The sequence below is a fragment of the Zootoca vivipara genome, chromosome 7 (genome assembly GCF_963506605.1).
Source record: "Zootoca vivipara chromosome 7, rZooViv1.1, whole genome shotgun sequence".
Lineage (NCBI taxonomy): Eukaryota > Metazoa > Chordata > Lepidosauria > Squamata > Lacertidae > Zootoca > Zootoca vivipara.
The window spans coordinates 3,171,692-3,190,587 of record NC_083282.1 but is presented as its reverse complement, the minus strand read 5'-3'; the positions used below and the strand labels follow the sequence as shown (position 1 = coordinate 3,190,587).

The window sequence follows — 18,896 nt, the reverse complement described above, 5'->3', positions numbered from 1 at the left end:
TTAACCTGAAGCGTACTTAACCTGAAGCGTACTTTCCCATTGAAAGTAATGGAAAGTGGATTAATCTGTTCCAGACGGGTCCGTGGAGTACTTAAATTAAAAGAACTCAACCTGAAGCGTACTTAACCCGAGGTATGACTGTATAATTTAATTGGATATGACCCACAGATTTGTTTTTCTTCTGCCTACACTGAGCTACAAGGACTGATAAAGGTTCTCAAGCTCAGAAGCCATATTTGGTTAGCTAAAGAGATTCTGTTTTAGTACGGTAGTTTGGGAAAACCTGGAACTGGTGCAGAAAATTATAATTCCTCACCAGATTTTAACACAAAAGAGTAAGTGACTCAATTCCACAACTTGTAATGAGAAAATAAACTTTAAAAAGGTAAAAAGCAGCTGGGGTTACAGGTGCCGGAGACAAGAATAATTTGGGGCAAGCATAATTGCTGGATGGTGGTTTGCTCTTCACAGCTTTCTGTCTCTATCCATAATTATCACCTCAATTTTCCATTTATTTTACAATCATTAGATACCACTTATCAAAGCTAGTTAACTCAAACCACTGAATGGTCATAACTCTTTAAACCAATTTGGTTAATCGAACCTATTTTTAAGTTTCCAGTGAACTCAGTAATTGAATGAAATTTCTGCATCAATCTTCCAGTGACAAACATACTTACCCCCTTTTCCCAGTTCTTGTTGGAGGGCCACTTCTCCTTTCATTTCTTGGCCCTGAGAAGTTTCGTCCAGATTTGGGTGGTCCACTATTTCCACGACGATTTTGCCGATCAATTCCAGGCCGCTGACTGGAAAAACTTCTCTTGGCTATTTCCCTTTTGGGGGCTAGTGTGTTTTCCCCAGTCTTAACAGCTGCCTGTGCTGCAACATCTGCTATTTTTTTTTCATCCCTCTCACGCCTCTCATTGAAATCACTACTTTCTGAAGCCGTTTCCCACTCTTCATTTGCTTGGTCTGAGGAGTTCTGATTGGACAAGTCTGGTGTCTTACTTCCGGACACCTCCAAAGTAGTGCTTGGCTGTTCATTAACTGCACTACTCATTGCAGCACTTGATGATGAGCTGGTTGTGACTTCACTTATTTTTGATGCTGCCTCTCTCTCTTTTAGACGCCTAAAGCGTGGTGGCTTATCTTGCCTGGGAGGTCGTGCAGGTCTTTGCCTTCGAGGCCTTTCCCGAGCAGGATCAAATTTTCTCTCAAACTTTGCAGGTGGCCTTTTATCCAGTGATATAGAACCATAATGGTCATGCCTTTGTGGAGGCTCCCCATCTTCAAGTTTGGGGGGATCCATCTGCCTTGGGTTCCACTGATTCTCTCTGTATCCTGGTTTCCTAAGAGTAGATGGCCGAGGTGGACGGCCAACTGGATCTCTACCCCCACGTCTGAACATGCCCCCCCTGCCACGTCTAGAAGGTTCTCCTTTAGGAAGAAAACCTGGTTTGGGTTTATTCTCATCTTCCCTCCCATAAGTTTTGTCTAAAACCCTATTGTCCCCTCGGATATTATGTTCAGGTTTATAAGACAATACGGCTTTTGCAGGCTTTTTGACATCTGTCTTTTCTTCTCTCTTTGGGTGTCTGCCTTTGCTTAAGCTGTCCTTGTCTGAAAGAAGGGTGTCACTTGCACTTTCATGCACTTCACTGTCAGAGTCAGTTTCTGAGCCTCTCTGTCTTCGCCGTTTTGGAACGACTTCAAAATCGGAGCTCTCACTACGGGTTTCACTTTCTTCTCGCTGCCTAAGAGGACCGGAAGGCACGTGCTCCACTCGAGGCTTAGTGTCTCTGTAATGCGGATAGTCTCTATTGTGGCCTCTTCCGCCTCGACCCCTGCCTCCATAAGAACCTCTGTAGCTTCGTCCTCTAGAATAATATTCTCCACGTCCTCTGCCTCTGTATCCTTGGTCTGGGAACCAGTCCCTATCCCTAGCTTCTTTCCAGTATGTTCTGGGAGGCAAACCAGGTTCTCTTCTCACAGGTCTAGTTTCCATACGAGGTCTCTCTACAGTTCGTTCTTTGTTGATTACTTTCTCTGGCTGCTTTTCTTCCTTTGTTGTGCTGACAGGCTGCTGAACTGGTTGCTGCTGGATAGTAAGGGATGGAAGCTCAACAGCAATTTGTGGACTAGGCAGCTGTGGAGCTATGGGTGGAGATGTCTGTACTGCAGGTGGCTGCTGAGACGCTGGTGGTACAGGCTGCTGTACAATGAGAGGCTGCTGGACAATGAGAGGCTGCTGCACAGCAGGTGTAACTGTAGACTGCACAGGAGCATCTGTACAGTCTGAAGCTTGTGGTGTGCTTTGCAATGCCTTTTTACCACCTGTGGTGGTCTTCTCTGGTTCTAGCCTGGGAGGTGGAACCTGAGCCTGTTCCTTTTTCTCAATCTTGCTAGCTCTCTCATTTGTCAGTTTCTCTCCTTCTCTTTCCTTCTTTTGTTCACGCTCTTCTCTTTGCTCACGCTCTTCTTTCATATCTCGAAGGATAGGCTTTTTAATAGGACCAGACCTTCTCACTGGCCTATCACTACCTTCCTCTCTTCTCCCATAACCTGGTCTTGGACCCCACCTAGTTTCAGATTTAGGCTTAAAGGGTTTTTCAGGCTTTGGCCCTTCAGACAGCCTATTAGTTACAAAGACTTCTTTTTTCAGTTTACTATCTATTCTTTCAAGAATTGGTTCTTTTGGCTCAATGTGTCTGCTGGTGACTTTGGGAACATTTGCTTGTGTATCATTTGCTTGGTCTTCAGATTTCAGAGAATGGCTTGACCCATGAGAAATGCTCTTCAGGGAAATATTGCTCTCTTCTACAAGTATTTCTTCTTCCTTGGAGATTTGGGAGACATTTTCTGCAGTTACTTCAAAACTCAGTGCAGGAGCAGGTGTGTCACTTTGGTGAGGCTGAGCATCTTCTAAAGACCTGGCTGAAGTCTTCTGTACACTCATTTCACTGGGTTCTTTGAAGAAGTCCACCTTTGTCTGAGAGTCCAAATGAATCTGTTCTGCTGAGTAAACCTCTTGAACAGTTATGTGTTCTTGATCCAGAAGTGTGTCAGGCCTAAAAGAAGGAAGCCACAATTTAAGTTGAAGTCCTATCAAAGTCTCTCTATATTAAACATGTTAAAAAGAATGCAGGACAACTGCTGTAGGATTAGCTCATACAATGTTCACAAGAGACAGAAAATCATTTCTGAGAGTATTTTAGCCAATGAACTTGTGGTGGGGACGAGGCTAAAACAGGGGTGGCTAGCCTTTGGCCCTCCAAATGTTGCTGGATTGCAACTCTCATCATCCCTGACCTGACAATTGGCCATGCCAATAGTGCCCCCCCCCAAAAAAATATTGCACTAACAAACCCCAGAAGCAGCCAACTAGGAGGAATCATTCTGTCCGGTCACTTCAGATTCAATAAAATATATGAGGTGCACTGAATGTTCTACCTGTATTACTGAGCGTCTACCATGCAAAAAACTCAGCTCACTGTATACCTTCATATTTGAAAGTGTACAAAGCCAGAGCAGATACCAAGATTATGTTCAGAGTCCAACCTTGTATACTGCGGATTAATGAATCCCTAGAGAGAGAACATAAACTACCTATTTGAGAAATACCTTTTGTGCCCCCAAATGTGTCCCTAATATAGTCTTACAACTTGAAGCAAGGCATTTGTTATTTGCAAACAACAGCGTTGCCCCTTGGTTATTGGATTTTATGCTCAACACACTTGGACTATCACAAGCTTTGTCTGCAGGCCAGATCCCAACCTCCCCCAAAGACCACTTTGACAGCTGACATCAGGTAACAACTTCAAAAGGCCCCACTGAAAGTGAGTCCCTTTGCACTGTGAACACCAAACAGCTGCAAGCACACATTCAAATGTCTTGCTTTCAGCTTCAGACCCCTCAGGTGCATCCATCTAGAACTCCCTAGTGCAACACATCCCAGTGAGATTCCTTATCAGTGAGCTATCCTTGTACAAGAACAAGTGGGAGCCCATTTTAAACTCATAATTGTTCCTTTGCAGCTGCATCCTTACCTATATAACAACTTGCATCACATATGTCTGGTATTACGCAACAGGAAGTGGTTTGAGGAAAACAACCTTGTGGGCCAAATTAGAACCCTAGATGGATCTAACTTGGCCCATGAGCCAGAGATTCCCTAGGCCTGTTTTATGGTATGTGAACTGTGCGGGCTTATGCTTGAAATGCACAAGATGCAATAGGATAATGCAGAAAAAGACAAACAGAATACAATAAGAGAATCCCAAAGCTTACCTTATATCTTCAGTGTCTTCTAGGATTTTGGGGGGATTGTTAGTCTGCTGAGGCTCTGCATGAGGATACGGTTCTGACCCCCACACCATGCGCGGTTCTGGCAGAGGAATAGCATGCTCCCTTGCTGATCGAGTAACATGATCAAAAGAGTCCGCAGCAGTTCCTGTCCCTTCCATCTGGTCCCTTCTTAGAAGTGGCTTAGGAGGTATTATTCCTATAATGGAGATATTGAAATTAAGAAGTTAAACCATACAGCTCAAAAAAGTAACTGAAAGGTATGGGCTTGCTGACTGGAAGGCCAGCAGTTCAAATCTATGTGACGAGATTAGCTCCCATTGCTCTGTCCCAGCTTCTGCCAACCTAGCAGTTTGAAAGCATACCACTGCTATGGGAAGGTAAATGGCATTTCCTTGCACTCGTCACAGTGTTCTGTTGTGTCAGAACCCTACACATCAAGATGATCTTACAAATGGAATTTTTAAATTTAGAAGCTGTTACTAGAAAACTTTCCACTCACAAAGAAATTTTGTTGTGGAGTAACTTTTCTGAGGCTTGTACACTCACTAGCATACATCACAGTACTTAAGAAAACTTTACAAGCCTCAGAAAAGTCACTCCACAACAAAATTTTCTTGATAGACTGTGCCCATGGACAATGCAATTTCCTAAGCTGGATAGAACCTCAATGAAGTGCCTCCAACCCACAGAGAGGGGTTGGGAACAGGAAGAAGCCTCTGGAATTACAATTTCTCAAATTTAATCCATTCTGGGAGTCCGTTCGACTCCCGGATCAGTTCCAAAACCAAGGTGCGGCTTCTAATTGGCTGCAGGAGCTTCCTGCACTCAATCAGAAGCTGTGTTGGACATTCAACTTCCAAAAAACATTTGCAAACCAGAAAACTCACTTCTGGGTTTGCGATGTTCGGGAGCTGATTTTTTTCAACAACTAAGGCATTAAACTACCAAGGTACCACTGCATCTTAATCATCCCAAGAACAGGTCAGGTGGCAGGATTCCATTGTGCATCACCGAAAAAACATTTCAAAGGAATGTACACAGGACTTTGCCTACACTTAATCCTATATGCCCCTCAAAGAATGGGTTCAACTGACTTAGAGGAGAAATAAACATGCAGAAATCCCAAGAGGGGGGAAAAGATCAGATGAAAAAAAGGTAGCGGGGACTGGGAGCTCAATGAGCCTGAACAAAGGTTGTAAAGGCAAGCCTAAATGCACTTATCCATTCCTCCTGCCTCTGTTGAATTATTTGCAAAAGGGAAGGGGGATGATGAAACGTAGCTGTGAGGCTTGCTCATAGCCCTAAGAACTGTGGGCCAGGAATAAGCTCAGTCTCGAAAGAACAGTGTTCACTACTGCTGTTTTCTTTCTCTCCCTTGTCTGCAACAGGGGAACCTTGCACAAATCAGATTAAAATCAGCAGAACAGTGCAGACTTGGAACTCATTCACTATAAAGGCAGGAGAAAAGACTTTAGGGAGGTAGGAGGTATCCCTAGAGATCAGCCATCATGTAGTCGTAGAAGAAAATGTGTTTAGACCACTGGGATAACAGCAAACAGACATAAACCACCCCTTTTGAAAACAACAACAATACATAAAAGCAGCAACCCTCTAATTTAGCAGTCAGTAAACATCTACAAAACATCTACATCTACAAAAGCAGAGACATCACCTTGCCGACAAAGTGATGTATGGAAGTGAGAGCTGGACCATAAAGAAGGCTGATCGCTGAAGAATTGATGCTTTTGAATTATGGTGCTGGAGGAGACTCTTGAGAGTCCCATGGACTGCAAGAAGATCAAACCTATCCATTCTTAAGGAAATCAGCCCTGAGTGCTCCCTGGAAGGACAGATCGTGAAGCTGAGGCTCCAATACTTTGGCCACCTCATGAGAAGAGAAGAATCCTTGGAAAAGACCCTGATGTTGGGAAAGATTGAGGGCACTAGGAGAAGGGGACGTCAGAGGACAAGATGGTTGGACAGTGTTCTCGAAGCTACAAACATGAGTTTGACCAAACTGCGGGAGGCAGTGCAAGACAGGAGTGCCTGGCGTGCTATGGTCCATGGGGTCACGAAGAGTCGGACACGACTAAACGACTAAACAACAACAACAACAAACATCTACAAAATAAACCGGGCAGCCAGATGTAGTGAAACACACCACATCTATATATATATGTAAAAATGTACACATTGCACGCACAGAGGTCACAGCCTTCTCCGTAACTGCTGAACCGTAATGTAACAAATTTGGCCACAACGTTCCATGCCCACCAGGGAGGGATCTGGCATAATTCTCCCCCCCCAAAAAAAACCACACCTTTCACACCTAAAATAACAATTAAACACAAAAAAGTGGCGACCAAATTAGACGTCACCACCAGAAGCTCTGAAAACTCCAGCAGCATCCAACAGAAAGGCAGATTGCACACTGCCGCCTCCAAAGCTGCGCCACCAGATGACACCACAAAATTCCACGGCAACCAACTGAAAACAGTCCTTTTGCAGCACCAAGGCCTAGCTTTTTCAATAGGCTGCAGCATTGCCAAGCAGGGAAAACTGAGCAGGCCGCACCATTCAGTAGGCCACAGGCAAAAACAAACAGAATAGGGCCTTTCACAATGGGGAGGGGGGCACAGGGATGAGGCACAACAAAGGGAGGGGGGAACACATAGCCATGGGGGGGGGAGGTAGGACCCCGAGTCAGCCAAAGCAGTGGGGGATGGGGACATTTTCAGGAACACACATGGGTGGGGGAGTCTTATTTCTGACACTTACAGTAGGGGAGTCAGGGTTGGAACAGGGCAGGTGAGGGGACTCTGAAGGGAGACTCTGAAGGTCCATTTAGCAGAAAAGGGTCCATTTAACAGAAAAACCCAGAGCAACGCGTGGCCGGGCCAGCTAGTGCTACAATAAATTAAATTGCCAAAATTAGACTACCATAATTCCACACAAACAGAACACACTTTGCTAGGATATAACAAAGGTGTAAGATGCACAAGCAGGGTGCAAATACAGAAGCGACTTCTCCAAGAGCCATCAGTCAAAAATGAGGCAACCAAAGGAGGATCTCAATTGTAATACCGGTTCACATTAGAGTAGGCAAACCACTAGGGACCTTAGTCCCAAACCATTTAGGGCTTTAGAACTCTAAAGCAGCACTCTGAATGGTGTTGAGCAACAAATCGGGAGCCAACTAAACACCTTTAGTATAGGTGAGATTTGTACCTGGATGCATGGGTGGCATATCCATAGCAGGCCTTCCTGACATCATTCGTGGATCCACGTAAGATTGCATCATGAGCCACCGTGGATCAAAGCCCATAGAAGCCAAATGTGGGGGATGTGGCTGCATGGGTTGATAGAGAGGTCTATGTGGTGGTGGGGGAACAGGGCCAGCAGAAGGCTGGGGTGGTGTAGTCTGCGGTAGGACCCCTTGCTGCTGCTGCTGCCACTGCTGCTGTTTCATCTGCTCCTATAAAGCAAGAGAAAATATGAAAATTTTTGATAAGCTATAGCAAACTGCTTTTAAACAAGTTTCCCCCCTAAAAATGTTTTAGGCACCTGATTTCAGAGGTTTTTTGGCTATGCTCCAATTCTTATTGAACACAGTACAGTGGTACCTCGGGTTACGAACACGATCCGTTCCGGGACGCAGTTCGTAACCCGAAATGGTCATAACCCAAAGTGCCAATTTGCGCATGCCAAAGCGCAATTTCTGCAATTTCCGCGCTTTGCGCAAACCGCATGCACCACTTCTGCGCATAATGCACGTGCGGTGAAAACACTTCCGGGTTTGTGGAGTTTGTAACCCGAGGTATGACTATAATTCATTGGTACAAGCTCTGATTATGAGGTTAATGTTTGCTAGATATGGCCAAGACAATAGACATAAACCTTAGCCATGGCTAATAATCAGGACAGGAGGAATTAGCATTTGGGAGTGTTATGGCTGTACTAGGTGGCTGAGGACAAAAAGAAGGAAACAAGGAGGACCATTATTGGAAAAACTTGGATGGAGAAGACAAGCCTTTCTTAGCACTGAGGAACATAGTGGACAGACAGTTGAATCATCTGGCACAGTAATTTGAATGCTTAGTTCAAGTATGGTAACATTTGCAAATCTTAAATATGATAGATGGCAAGCTATGGCTGACAGATCACTGAATAACAGCAAAGGTTACAAAACACTTATGAATAAGAGGAGCTATTACTTGCCAACTACTGCATGTTACCCACATCTTACAGTAAAGTTTAGTTACTTGTCTGGTGTCTGGTGTCTCCCCTCAAACACAAATCACAACCCCCCCCCCCAAAAGTTTTATGATTAATTCTGTATACTGTTCTTCATTTGAAGATCTCACAGCAGTTCACAGTGCAGAAATGCAAAATAAATAAATACTCACACATGCATGCATGCATGCATACATACATAAATAAATAAAAGCAAGGGAAAAACATCAAACCAACCCATAACTTCATCTCCCACAATTTAATGATAAGTATACATATTAATCTCAAAGTGCTATCCTTTTACCTGTTGTCTCTGAAACCTTGGTGGCAATGATTTCTGAAACTGTTTTGAATAGCCAGAAGAAATAGCAGGACGTGGCTGAGCACCAGAATCAGTCTCGCTTTCATGAGAACTTTCTCTTTCACTATGATTGCTTTCTTGAGTGGTGGAAATAGCTTGACACACTGTCCAGGGGTGGGGAATGCAAGAGAAAAGTAACATTAGCAGCATGGGTGATAAATATGGATGATAACAAGTTCAAATTCAAAAACCACTCCAATTATCTTAAATATTAATGTAGGTGGGTTTTTTAAAAGACTTATTGGACATCATGACAAAGCAATGCTGAAACAGAGGAATAGGAGAGGCAGAAACTACACAAATGTAGTGGCCCAAGGTGAACATGAGGCCAGCACCTTAGATTAGGAAGCAGCAGTGGGTGCGGCTGGGCCTGCGTGGTGGAAAGGCTCCGTATGAGCACTAGGCACTCAGCTCCCAGGCAGGCCATGCACACAGCAAGCACCAGAAAGGCCAGCGCAGTGCCTGCCCGCCCAGACTCCCACTTGTTTGTCCATTCTCAACAGCAAGAGCTAGGGTGGACTGGCTGGCTGGGCTCCCTTGCCCACTTGCTTGCTTACTCCGAGGCCACCTCAGCTCCTGGCCAGCAGCAGTGGCACCATTCACCTGGAGAGCTTGTAGCCAGCGCTGCTGCAACAAACAGCTGTGCAAGCCTTTAGGATGCAGAGACAGGAAAGGGCATGAGAGGAGGGAGGGAGGGAGGGAGGGAAGGAAGAGGGACAGAGGCCAGTGTTGCCTGCAGCACCCCTGACCATTATTCAAGGCACCACGGGGTGCCACGACATACTGGTTGAAAACCACTGATATAGGCACATGTAATCACAACCAAGTAAGCTTTGTCTTCTAGCCTTAGTTTACAAAATGCTGAATGCAGTTGCTATTTATCTCATTTATGAATTGCTTCCCATGAGGCATTCTGAAACAATTTACGACGTTTCCTTCAATATATCCAAAAGAAAAAGTAGTATGCAGTTCTTAGGCAGTACTATAGTTAGGATTCCAGTTTAAGACAGCAGGTTGCTTACTTTAAACAAACAAAATAACTGGTACAAACCTCTCTCCTCTTTACTGCTGCTTTCACTTTCTTGTGGCTTCTCAACTGTAACAGGTGGAGTGATTGGCTCTTGAGGTTCAGACACTTCAGCTTTTGGTTTCTCTTCTGCTTCTTCCCTTTCCACTTTTTCCTTTTCCTTCTCCTTCTCCTTCTCTGCTTCCTGTTCCCTTTCTTGGTTTTCTTTTTCTTCCCTTTCCTTTTCTATCACTGTGTCTTTTTCCTTTTCACTTACTTTTTCCCTCTCCTTATCAGTATCCTTCTCCTTTGCTTTTTCTTTTTCTTTCAGTGGGTCTTCTCGGGGTGGTTTTGTTACACAGCCAAATTTCTCATTTAACCGTTTTAGCTTTTCAGCACATGCTGCTTTTCTTTGCTCTTCCATTCTTCGCTCCTCTTCCTCTCGCCTTTTACGGGCTCGTTCTACAGCTGCAGATACTTCCGCTTGCTGTCTTCGTCTCTGTTTCCAAATCTCATCCTCATCTGGTGTTGGCCTAGAAGGAAAAGGACCTTGCTTTCCTGGCCCTGCCAAGCGATCTGGAAGTGGATGCTATGTTTTTTGAAATAAAAAGTGCAAAAGTCTCAAACAAAGGTAATTTTAGACCCACTACAGAAATGTATATGCAAAGTGATTCTATGGTTCTTTTAGCAACTCTGAAACAGGGGTCTTCTATCTATGAACTGTCAGAAGGTCTCACACTAAAGTTAGGCCTAACAAGTGAAGTGCTGGCCACAAGCAATGCCAACTAGAAATGTGCAATTCTGCTGGAAATCCCTGAGTTCTATTCATTTCTCCCCAGTTGGGCAGCTGTGCAGAAGAATGTGCCTCAATTAAAAGTTGTTTATCTTAACAGAGAATAATGTTAGGGCTAAGGACACTACAAACACCTACTACTCTAAAAGCATCTTTTCAATTCGTTATAAACTGACAAGCAAAGAATAAAGGAAAGGCTGCAATAAATATTTGCCAGCAGTGGTTTCCAAACTCCTCCCACCCATGGACCACTTGGAAAATTGCAAGGGTCTTGGCAGACCACTTAATTATTTTTCTGCCTGTTGTAGCAATTGTAATGTGCTGTGCTGGGTGCTGCAGGATTGTTAAATATAATATTGCTTCTTTTATTTCTTATATGCAGTGTTAGAAATTCCCAATTGCAACCATGTGGAGATCTCAGGATGCCGGGTTGGCAAATGACATCCCCATCTGGTTGGGTCCTTAAGAAGCTAAGCAGAAGAACTAATTTGTTGCATTTATATCCCACCTTTCTCTCCAAGGAGTACATGGATCACCCTCCTCCTCAGTTAATCCCTACAATGACCCTGTGACATAGGTTAAGAGGATGTGACTGGCCCAAGATCACCCAGTGAGCTTCATGACTGAGTAGGGATTTGACCCTATCCTCCAAAGTCCAAGTCCAACACTCTAACCACTATACCACACTACTGGCTCCCTACAAAAGTAGTATTTATTTAAGTAGGTAAAAAAATAAGGGGGGAGCAAAATAACAATTGGAGAAGAATCTGAAATATTTTCCTTAAAGCTTGAATTTGTTTTATTCTGTATTGTTTAATTTGATGTTTTAATGTGCTGTAAAAGCTTTGAGATTTTTTTCATTAAAATATAAAGCAGTATAGAAATGAAATGAATACTACCACTACTAAATTTCATTGGGAAAAAGGGCTCCTAGACATTCTGTTGTGGCATCCATAACCTAGGTTTAAGTTGCGATCTGGCGATTAGTTTATATATTTGAGTTTCTAACACTGCTTATAGGTATTTTATTGCACATGTTACTTGCAATTTGTGCACATTTAACTTCTGTGCACTCAGCTTTATGCAGTTGGCAAAATTTCGTTAAAGATTTTTAAAGGGATGGAAAGGGGGTGAGCAATTAAAATTGTTACATGCTCTTCAAAGACATCCTTCAAAGGCCACCTGAATGAAGTTTGGAGACCACAATTCAATTCTCTGTGCTGTATTTTATGGAATTACTACATTAAATCAGCTGTTCTTACATGTATTACAATGTGCACTGCATGACTACTATGCAAAGCACAATCTTACATTTTACTAAAAAAATTAAAGAGAGAAAGTTAAGTATTGACAGTTGGGCCCAGAGGTGAATTTTGCTCATACCTGAAGAGCAGATTTTGGCTGAAGCCCAGAACTGCCCCTCTCAAGCACTGAAGACTGGGCTGGTGTCAGACTGCGTTCCTATTGGATTAAAAAGCACAACTGTAAATATTATTGTGAAACAAAGCAAATGGTGTTGATTTAATCCTTTTCTAGTTCCCTTTCAGTTGGATGTACTCAATATGATGTACACAACATGTAATTACTCACTTAGGAATCATTCTTAACACCTTCATGCTCCTGAAAGGAAATAACAGTGGTGTCCTTTTGTCCAGCGCTGCTGGCCATTGAAGGCACTGTGGTCACTGAAGGTGTGCACTGTTTGGGAGTTACCACCAGCCATGTTCCCACTGGCAGTGGCTGGCACAACACCCCCCCAGAAGGGTTGTTTTAAGGGGGTGGAATAGTGTCCTAAACAGGCCCAGTGACAGGCCAGGGGCTTGATCCAGGCCTTTCTGCTGCAGCAACATGGTGCACCTTAACAATACACAAACCAGAACAAAAAATGTAACCCTCCTGGTCCTGACCAACAGAAACTGGCAAGGCTTTGGATCCAGCACTGGCTTCATTCACTGCCATCATCCCCAAGACCAGGGGGCCCTGGGTTAGGATTCATCGTTCTATGCCAACACTAAAATCCCCAAAATGTCCAGCAACAGAATCAAACACTCTTAATCAGCCAAATCAAAAGTCTGTTCAGTGTCTCTGACAACTGGAGTTCAAATGTGCTAAAGGCTTCAGATTGCAATGGCCTCAAAACCTCTCACTGCCAACATAAGGACTGTACTGATGTGGGATATGCAGTCTTGAGTCTAGTCAGTTTCCATGTCAGCAGAGAGACTAGGTACCTATCTTTTGCATAAACACTTAGCTGCACAGAAAGTTAAATAATGCCAATTCTCTATTTAGAAAGAATCTTTCAATCTGTATGAACATTCAATAACATGAACACATAGTCATAGGTTTGCTACCTCAGAAAGAAAAATTCTTTTTTCAGTTCATCCAAAAAAGCCCTTTGTTTTGCCAACAATCACATATATGGCAGATCAGATATATGCAGAATGTTCCAAATGGAAATGGGCAGGCTAAGGACTTCCGGCCAATCGCGAGGCAATGGCAGGTGCTGTTCTCCTCAGCTGAGGAGGACGTGGTGCCTTTGAGGCAAGGGGGGACTGCTACAGCGCAGCAACCCGCCAGAAAAAGCCCCTAATCGAGCGTTTAGGGGGCATGGATCCGGCAGACGCCAGGAGCGTGCTCCCCCTTCCATTGGTTGCCTAGTTTTTGGGCGCCGAGAGAGAAGGGGGTAGGAGCAAAACGCGGTGCATTGGAGCAAAGCTATCTCAGAGGCATGAAGCTGTGACCCTGCCAGGCAACAGCGATTGGTTCTTTCTAAATTTGGAACTAAAAAGGACTGTACCGTGAGTACCGAAAATAAAAAATCTGAACAGCTAAATCAATAAAAATTGGGCCACGGGAAGGGGTGGAAAAGAGGAAGTCAGCCCCTGACCACTGTGTGACGGAGAAGGCAATAATATTGTCCTGAACCCAAAGTTGCATTTGAATTTAAGAAGATAATAACTGCCTAAAAGAGAAAAATTAGTTGTTACTTACTTTAGAGGAAAGCCCTCTAAATGGCTGGCGAGAGACTACTGTGATTCATTCTAAAGGAACGTACTTCCGATTTTGAATTTCTGAACTGCCAAGAGCTCTACTGAATATAAGGACTGGATATATAAGGGAATTGGATTGGATCTTGGTGAAGAAAATAAAGGAAAAAGGATATATTGTTTGAAAATGGATTATTACTTTTGACTTTCGATTCCGGATGGGTTGTGGACACCATTTCTTGTTTTGCAAACACTGACTGTCCTTGGAGAAGGAAAGTAGATAGCCAAAACATGTCTGCCTTTGAGCAGTTTGTGCTGGCACAGCTATTGGAAATTAAAAATGACTTGGTATAGTGCAATCTGGAGATTAGAAAACTCAAAGGTTGCGATGATCAGAAAGAACTGAACAGCAGAAGTGAGAGTCCAACTGTCCAGTCAGAAGTGGAGGAGAAAACTCAACAAGAGCACCCCAGTCCATATAGAAGAAATTGAGTGGTACAGAAGGAGAGTCCATCTGCGCACGAAAAACTAGTTGAGAAAAATCAGTATGAATTGAAAGGTATCTCCTCTCGAAAGATGAAGACATCGAACCAGGGAGTCAAGATGATCACAGAAAATAGAAAAGGGGTGTTTAGAATTACAGGATTGAAGAAAGATGCAGGGCAGCAGGGGAAGGTTAAAGGAATGAGGGTAGAAAGAAAGGTGAGGAAGGGGGTGGGATAAATAGTTTATAAGTGGTTATGTAATAGGGTAACCCGGATCGAAATAGGACTGTTTATATAGACTTGCCGACCGTAAAAAGGGCCTTGTGATTAGAAGGGTTAATAATAGAAATATGGTTTTGACTGAGATGGGGAGTTCTTAGAAGAGAGGCGTGGGTATAAGGAAGAGAAATTTTAGTTTAGTACTGTATTGCATAAAAGTATATTAAGAATTTTATAATATGAATTAAATGAATAAGTATGTTTAAGGTAGAAATATAATATGTAAGGAAAGAGGAGTATGATGTCATAGATGATAAATATGTAAATTATAATGAAAAGGATAATTATAGAATTTTGGTTTAAAATTTAAAGTGTATAAACATGTTTAAGATAGAAAGAAACAACGTTAAGATGATGGTTAGGAAATTGCCAAAGAGAGTATAAGATGAACCACAGGAAGCGGTGCTGAGGAAGTCAAGCTACAATGTCAGAAAAGATGAACGGTTTTTGAATTATCGTATATGTATGTTTTTGTTTTATTATGTTTGTGTTAATGTTTTCATTTGTTTCTTGTTTTCTCTTTTAGGTATTGCTGGGGGTTGATGTGTTGGTGATGTTTTGTTGTTATATGTTAAAAAACCAATAAAATTATTTTTTTTTTAAAGGAAATGGACAGACTAGCTCTTTTGACTACTGTTGGATTCCATCACCTTTAACCCCACTTAATCAATGATAGGTTTAAAAGGAACTAAGCAATTCAATACACCAAGTGGTTACTTCAAAAAGAGAGGCTATACAGTCATACCTCAACATCTGAACGCTTCAACTTCTGAAGGTTTCGACTTCCGAAGTCGATAACCCCCGGAAGTCCTTTCGCTGCCTGTGCCCAGTTGGCGCCTGCGCAGAGCGGCACACGCGCCATAGCAGCGCTTCGAGAACCGAAAACCTTGACTTATGAAGACAGCCACAGAACGGCTCGTCTTTGTAAGTCGAGGTACCACTGTAACTTGTTGTGATGCAAAATGCAGCTCAGTCAGAAGGGAAGCTATGATAAGATTACTTGTAAAAAACAAACAAACAAAACCTACCCTTATTTTATGTAAATTCCCCTCTACAGCATGTTTCATTACTTCATTAACACTTTCATTAACACTGGTTGGAGAGGCATGCCAGCACTTAACCAGCTTTATCACAATAGCATCTGGGTGATGCACACCCAACTTGTAACTTATACATCAGGACAAAAAAGTGATTATATAAAAAATACCTGATCAATGTAGTTGCTTTTATTATATGGCACTTTGGAACCAACTGACTGCAAAGGAGCAGATGATTTATGTTCTTCTGAATCTTTCTTCTCCACGTCTTTTGTAGGTTCATTACTGCATGAAGGGGATCATAAAAGGTCATATTTTGCATACCCCCCTTTTATATCAAACATGCTTTATATGTTAATCATGAAGATTATGTTAATCTTCTCAAGTTGCGATTTATAGCTGTGTTTCCCACATCCAACACTCTAGCTACTACATAACTCTCAGTCTCTCGCGTGCATTTTACACGTGGTACAAATACTACTGGTAGATGATTATTTCAAGTTTCTAAAGACGACGTGTGTGTGTGCGCGTTTTAGAAATCACCTGCTGTACTGTTCCTTCTGGTTACTTCCTTGCTCATCATCATCACTGAAGTTCAACTGTTCAGTATAATCTACCTCACTCTGGGCTCCTAGAATAACAAAGAATGGTAGGTCAGCACTGCAAAACACTTTTCTACATGCAACCAGTTAAATGTTCACTGATATTAATGTTCTTACCAGCCCAGCCTTCATCAGCTTCAGCATCCAAATTATCAAACTTGTCAAGTTCTTTGAGCTCATTAGCACTTAGGATGGCTGGGCGTTCTACAGCTTCTGAGCTCCGTGAAGGGGGCCCTCTACCCCTCGGTCCTCTAGAAAAAGAAAGCAATCTATCATATAGGGCTTATATATCAGTATTTCATACTTAAGTTACTGAAGAGACTTAAGATTAGTTTCAGCTCAATATTGAAAAAAGTAGATATCTGTTTACAAACAGCAAGTTTAATTAACAAAGGGAACTATTTTCAATTACTAGATGGAAGAATCAAATGTTAAAGAACAAGAAAGAAAAAAAAAGTTCTAGGTGCTGACATATTAAGTGCCTGGGTGCCTGAGGTTTCCCCAGTGCTGCTGAAAAAATAAAAAGACAATGGAATATATACCAAACACACACAACAATATATATAATCAATAGACAACAATTTAAAAAGCTATACAAAAATATCAATGGTACAAGGTTCAATGTTATGAATAAGGGAAAACTGCGCAAAAACATGCACCTGTAAGTTGACTACTGATGTTTTGCTGACTAACATTGGACTATGCACCACTGCTGCTTTAGTAATTTTATGCTTTGTATTGTTGCATCCTCTTTAAAGTTTAAAATAATCATAGTTTTAAAATTATGTTAAATAAATAAGACTATATATGCATTATGCAAATATAGTTGTGATATCAAAAAGTTTTAAGAGCAGTAATCAAATAATGCATGTAATTGGTATTTTTACCTGGCAGCCTCAGATGGAGCAGGGAACCTGCTGGGGCCGGGCATTTGAGGATATGCCAATTTAGGGTACTGGTTAAACAGCTAAGAGGAAAAAACAAAACATCAGATATGTAAACATTGTATTTTAATTAAATGCCAAAATCATAAATAGGAAAGTGAGAGTTTATATAATATACCAGAAATAAAAACTGAAATCTACCTAAAATTAACGTACTCTTAAATTGACAACTTTATACAGTTAAGTTATTTAGGTGTGTGTCTTTTTGCAAGTCCCTTGGTGCTCTATGATTTCTCAGTCACATCACCTGCTAGGAGGAGAAAATGACTCTCTCAGATAGCAATTACCGTAACAGCAACAGGAATATAAACAGCATAGCTGCAAAGACCACAAATACCACTTCACTCAGCTGAGCAATTCTACTTTCCTTTGATCTTCAGGACCCTTAAGAGAAAGAAGTCTAAAAGAGATTGATGGACAGACTTACATAGGGTGGTATCATTGCTCTGTACTGAGGTATGATCCCAGGCTGTTGCTGACCATTAAGCTTGGGAGCAGGTGGCAGTGCTATCCTTATATCTCTCTTCTCTGGTACCTTGGGGCCATCACTCTGTTCTACTGGTCCAGGCACATTACCGTCTTCTTGAGCAACAGGTTTTGCTTCTTGATCAGTTGGAGAATTTGGAGAGTTCAGATTCCTGCCTCCACCTTCTCGCCAGCTAGCAACATCTGCAATGGGATAGGGGAGGTTATATTCTGAACAGATTTCTGTAAACCATTTATTTTGTGTTGTGCAAGAAGTGTTTGGTGTATTTCTCATCAGCTTCATCCACCCCTACCCCCCCAAAGGACCCTCAGTGACAAAACTGTCATCTCAGCCTACTTGAGCTGTGACACCACCAAGAATTCCACACAGTCCACTTTAACCACAGAAATTGTTTAACTTGATCAATTCAAGCTCTCTATAACCGAGAACATTCAGCAGTTATTGTTTTAAGTAGGGCTAGCACTGGCTCAATTAAGGCACTATACTAAACAGTGGTTAAAGAAGCTGAACTATAGTTTAATGTAGTGTTTGAATTGGTTAACCATAACATGCAACAGTCTGGCAAAACCCAATCAGAAGTCACATTTTGAAGTAGGTTTGCAAACTGTAGTTTGTGCTAATTATGGTTGGCATGATGTATTAACTGACATTCCAGTTACACCACTTGCTCCATTTCTAAAGGCCAATGAACCTACAGCCTGGATAACAGATCAGGTGGGAAAGGACTGTAGACAAGCAGCAGTCATGACTTGCTTGTAGGTTTTAATGAGGAACTAGTGGCCTTGCAGGTGCTGTTGGACTCAAACTCGCATCAGCCCTGGCCAACATGGCCAAATGGTCAAGGATGGAAGTTGTTGTCTAGCAACATCCAGAGAGCCACAAGTTCCCTGTCCCTGACCTCAACCACCATGAATGCAAACCACGTCAGAATTTTTATAATTACAAGTAGGCAGCCATGTTGGTCTGGCATAGTCGAAACAAAATAAAAAAAATCCTTCCAGTAGCACCTTAGAGACCAACTAAGTTTGTCATTGGTATGAGCTTTCGTGTGCATGCACACTTCTTCAGATACACTGAAACAGAAGTCACCAGACCCTTATATATAGTGAGAGGGTGGGGAGGGGTATTACTCAGAAGGGTGGTGGGAATGGGTGATTGACGGATAGATGTGGAAACCTATTGATGACAGTTAACGACTGCAATTGGTCTTACAGGGAAAAAAACAAGGGGCGAGATGGCTAAAGATAGCTTTATCATGTATAATGAGATAAGAATCCAATGTCTTTATTCAGACCAGGTCTCTCCTGGTTTTAAGTTTGGTGATAAGGTGCAGTTCATCAACTTCTCTTTCCAGTCTATTTCTGAAATTCTTTTGTA

At 42.4% G+C, this 18,896-nt stretch overlaps 1 protein-coding gene across 21 annotated transcripts in view; it reads right to left on the bottom strand.

The window, feature by feature from the left end:
• The window catches only part of PRRC2C (proline rich coiled-coil 2C), a 79,121-nt gene that overhangs the window by 44,978 nt on the left and 15,247 nt on the right, over positions 1-18,896 (bottom strand). For all 21 annotated transcript variants that reach the window (XM_060276558.1, XM_060276560.1, XM_060276559.1 and 18 more), the window contains 11 exons: positions 17,460-17,701; positions 16,976-17,055; positions 16,206-16,339; positions 16,030-16,117; positions 15,657-15,771; positions 12,082-12,159; positions 9,951-10,494; positions 8,843-9,003; positions 7,534-7,780; positions 4,288-4,501; positions 681-3,068 (listed from right to left, as the gene is read on the bottom strand). In XM_060276558.1, the coding sequence (XP_060132541.1) occupies positions 681-3,068; positions 4,288-4,501; positions 7,534-7,780; positions 8,843-9,003; positions 9,951-10,494; positions 12,082-12,159; positions 15,657-15,771; positions 16,030-16,117; positions 16,206-16,339; positions 16,976-17,055; positions 17,460-17,701 (4,291 nt within the window). The remainder of the gene's footprint in view (positions 1-680; positions 3,069-4,287; positions 4,502-7,533; positions 7,781-8,842; positions 9,004-9,950; positions 10,495-12,081; positions 12,160-15,656; positions 15,772-16,029; positions 16,118-16,205; positions 16,340-16,975; positions 17,056-17,459; positions 17,702-18,896) is intronic.